Raw genomic sequence first — 3,763 nt, forward strand, 5'->3', positions numbered from 1 at the left:
TAAACAAACAGAAAAGGTCAGAAAGGCAACCCTCATACAGTGTAACCTGGTTAAGGAGGAAGGTAATGGAATTAGCTAGATCAAGCAGCTTGGAAATGAAATAGCAACCCTGGGGAGGATGTGCATGGCAAAATTGAGGTGACTTAGCAAAAAGAGCAACTAACGCTTGGAAATGACGATGTAATGATGACTGTGGTAATAACTGCAGTGATAGGCAGTGCAATAGGCTTGTCATAATGCACTGACGTGATGAGCTGAGCACTCTGTGCCCGCCTGTCATAATACGGGACAGATGGACCTAGTATTCAAGGTGAGACAGTCTGTAGGAAAGTCCAAAATGCTTATTAATTTAAAAACATAAACAAACTGAAACTAAAGTGGAGCTGCTAGGATCTGTGACTCTTGGGTGCTGCAAGAGGGGGGCGGGGCAGCGCCCAATCTCAGAAACTCTGTTGGGAGAAACACAGGTATGTAACCACGATCATCTGACAGAATATGCTGATCTCATTGAGTCACTTACCTGGTTCAACTGTCCGGTCCATCTCCCTGGAAAGGGGTTCAATCCAGCCCTGGACTGAAGGCATGCGTCACTGAGAGTGTCCCTGGTGCTGCAGCTTCAGAGGATTTGCAGGAAGCTGATCCTGGACAGGGATGCAGAAACAGGCAGGAACATACGGAACCGGCAGGATCCAGGCTTCCAAGAATCCTAGAGCACCCAGGCAGGTTCAGGTTCCAAACAGAGTCCAGCAGTGTGACCAGGTGGACAGGCACAGGAGCAGACAGGATCAGGTGCAGACGGGCAGGCCCAGTGGAAGAGCGTAGCCGAGACAGAACGTGGAACCAGAACTTGAGCAGGACCTTTAAAATGGTGTCCACCTTGGAGACAGGCTTGTTGGGATAAAAACTGATCCTCCCCACGTAAACAGCCAAAAACTCAGAGGGTTCAGCAAGGGAGGAACAGTGGATGAGCAGGAGACAAGACAGACACAAAAACCCTTTTTCCTCTGGCTGCCAGGATCCAGAACAAGAACCGTGGAGTTAACTGAACAAACTCAACAGAACAGACTAACAGAAAAGAACAACTAATGATCTGGCCATGATAGCTTTACCTGAGTCCCAGGGAAACTGGCAGGTGGATGAGATGAATGATAATTAGTAGCTGGAAAGAGTTAAGCAGGTGAAAGGTATGAGTAATTAAGGCCAGTTATCACAGCAGATCATGACACCGCCACTATGAGATGGGATAAGCTCCATTCAACGATGAGCTTAGAACACACTGCATGTGCAGCAATGAGCTAAAATAAACATGCACGAGCCACGATGAGCTGAGGACGTGAGATGGGGATGCGATGAGCAAAGACTAGACGTGTAAGCCACTGAAGGCTTCATAAAGAGCCCGCCACAATGGATGGAGGGCGACATAAAAGACCATAACAACCAAATGACGAGACATGCAAGCCCCGATGGTTAAGCGTGATGTTTCAGTTGAGATGTGCCTGTCATGATTTGGTAAGGTGTTCGATGTAAAGCACCTTTCATGATCTGACTGCATAGATCGGTGAGGGCGCAAAGCACCTGGTGCAATCTGAGGGGGCTGTAATGCACCTGCCAGGATGGGTTAAAAGCATTATACATCTGCCAAGATGGGACAAGGGCACCATAAAGCACCTGCCACGATGGGTTATTGGCGATGTGCCTGCTGAGATGGGTAGAGGGCGCCATAATGCACCCGCCGCGAGTGGGTAGAGGATGCCATAAAGTGCCCGACACGATTGATGGAGGGTGCTATAAGTGCCTGCAGCGATGGGAAAAAGGCGTCATAAAGCGGCTGCCGCTATGGACAGAGGGCAACATAAAGCTTNTTTTTTTGAATTAAGCATCATTAGAGGGGACAATCGCTTGGGAATAGATACATTTATGTGCAAAGTATTTATTGACAATCAGAATATATCTTAAATCTAAAAAAAACAGACAGGTTCACAGAATTCACAGACTTTTCTCTATAAAATTTATTTTCTGTATTCTTTGAAAATTGAATATCCACACGAACACACACATAACATATAGTTTACAGCCATCAAGTGAAATATACTCTGATGTTTTTGCGTCTCAGCACTACAGCCATGGAAACTGACCCTCCCCACTGACAGCAAAGGTTCAGCATTAGAATAGGTCTGATCGTCTGGTCTCTGAGGCCATAGATTAGTGAACTCAGACATTTGGGGAGAACCATGATACACATATAAAGAAAGACCTGGATGCGTATAGCTTCAAGTCTCTCTAGATGCTTTGAAATAACTATAGTCAATGAGTTAAACATGGTCGAGGACACTGTGAGGCCCATTTGCAGCAGATGCAGAAGCAGGGTCCTTCGAGCTTTGCTCGCTGATGCTTCGTCAGTGGAGGCTGAGTGAGCTGCTACTACGATACCAGTATAGGTGACAAAAACAGTTACACCTCCTAACACAAACAGAAAATAAGTAAAAGTTCTGTAATAAAGATCAGATGCTGGATCAAGAAAAATACTCTCCTTCCCACAGAAATCTATCATCTGTGTGAGCTGCAGGTCTGGAAATGAAAACCTTAATATTAAACCTAGTTGTGTAATTACATGAAATAAACTGACACACCATACAACACAAATAACCCATCCTGTGTTCCTGGTGGTGATGATAGCACTATGTCTTAGAGGATAGCACACAGCAATGTATCTCTCTAAGCACATGATCACCAGCGTGATGATAGAAACACTAAAAGTGAAAAAGTTGAGAAGGGTTAAGCCGACACACACAGAATAAGACATTGTTACTCTGGCAGTGGAAAGCAAAAACATCGACTGACTCTGTGCCAGCTGAGTTGTGTCTGCAAACAGAAGGTTAAAAAGAAGAATGTACCGAGAGGTCTCTACAAACACCGCTTTACTCCTTAAAGTGTATAACATTGTCAGATTGATGAAAAGAAACACACAGCATGGTAATGTTGTCATAGTGGAAAATAACACTAATGCAAGAATGCTATGACGCTGTATATCTAAGGTGGTGTTAAGCTGAGTTTGATTGATAATAGTCATTACAAAAGTCATACAAAGATTAAAGAGATTTCAATTTTAAGTACAACAGATACTTAGGAAGAAAGTATCTGTATGTTACCTATTGAAGCAGTTCGTACTAAGAATGCAGTTGGTTCCTGACTTCATATCTTTAAAACAATAAACCCCCTTTGCACACCATTATGGCCAGAATTAATGTGCATGATTTACCATTCGCTCTCCTTAAATTTGCTGCACCTTTTACACTTCCCTCCCTGATTCTCCAATTAGAAACTGGTACCCAGATAATGAGAGATATGCGGGGGCTTGAGAGCTGGGTGTGGTCTCAGCTGTGATAGAGCAGAGCTATCACAATGATGAAAGGTTTGTGACGGAGCAATGAGAATGGTAGAGGATTTCTCTGCACCAGAGACAGAGGTAATGTAACAAGAAAAGATAGGTTTTGTTCAGCAGACCAGCAGCCCTGAGCCACTCTGGTGTAAGCTGCTGATTTAGAGGTTCTGTGGCTTTTTTCCTACAGCTTACATACTGTGGATTTCATGGGGATTGTCAGAATCAAACACTGCAATGGCACAAGTGCACCCAAGGCTGGAGCTCAATGATCGACTCTGTATTCATATTTTCTGACCTCCAGTCGCAAGTTGTGGAGGCCTTGGTCAGGGACGTGTTCAACTCTCACCACCCTGAGAGGTTGTCCCAGATTTTGGGGGGAGG

The 3,763-nt window shown here is 44.7% G+C and overlaps 1 protein-coding gene across 1 annotated transcript; it reads right to left on the reverse strand.

Moving 5' to 3' along the window:
* Nucleotides 1-587: 587 nt before the first annotated feature.
* LOC107082902 (olfactory receptor 2A12-like) lies at nt 588-3,191 on the reverse strand. The gene is made up of 3 exons (XM_015371799.1): nt 2,093-3,191; nt 739-933; nt 588-641 (listed from the first exon to the last, which is right to left on the reverse strand). The coding sequence occupies exons 1-3, from the start codon at nt 3,080-3,082 to the stop codon at nt 588-590; spliced, it is 1,239 nt and encodes a 412-aa protein (XP_015227285.1). The 5' UTR covers nt 3,083-3,191.
* Nucleotides 3,192-3,763: the final 572 nt, after the last annotated feature.

This window comes from Cyprinodon variegatus, unplaced genomic scaffold, assembly GCF_000732505.1.
Source record: "Cyprinodon variegatus isolate N-32 unplaced genomic scaffold, C_variegatus-1.0 Scaffold65, whole genome shotgun sequence".
NCBI classification, from domain to species: domain Eukaryota; kingdom Metazoa; phylum Chordata; class Actinopteri; order Cyprinodontiformes; family Cyprinodontidae; genus Cyprinodon; species Cyprinodon variegatus.

Coding starts and splice junctions, on each gene's coding strand:
- LOC107082902 (XM_015371799.1), bottom strand. CDS start 3,082: ATGACTTTTGTAATGACTATTATCAATCAAACTCAGCTTAACACCACC. Junction 934..2,092: donor TGAGACGCAAAAACATCAGA/GTATATTTCACT, acceptor GAACCCTCTGAG/TTTTTGGCTGTTTACGTGGG. Junction 642..738: donor TGGTCACACTGCTGGACTCT/GTTTGGAACCTG, acceptor ATCCCTGTCCAG/GATCAGCTTCCTGCAAATCC.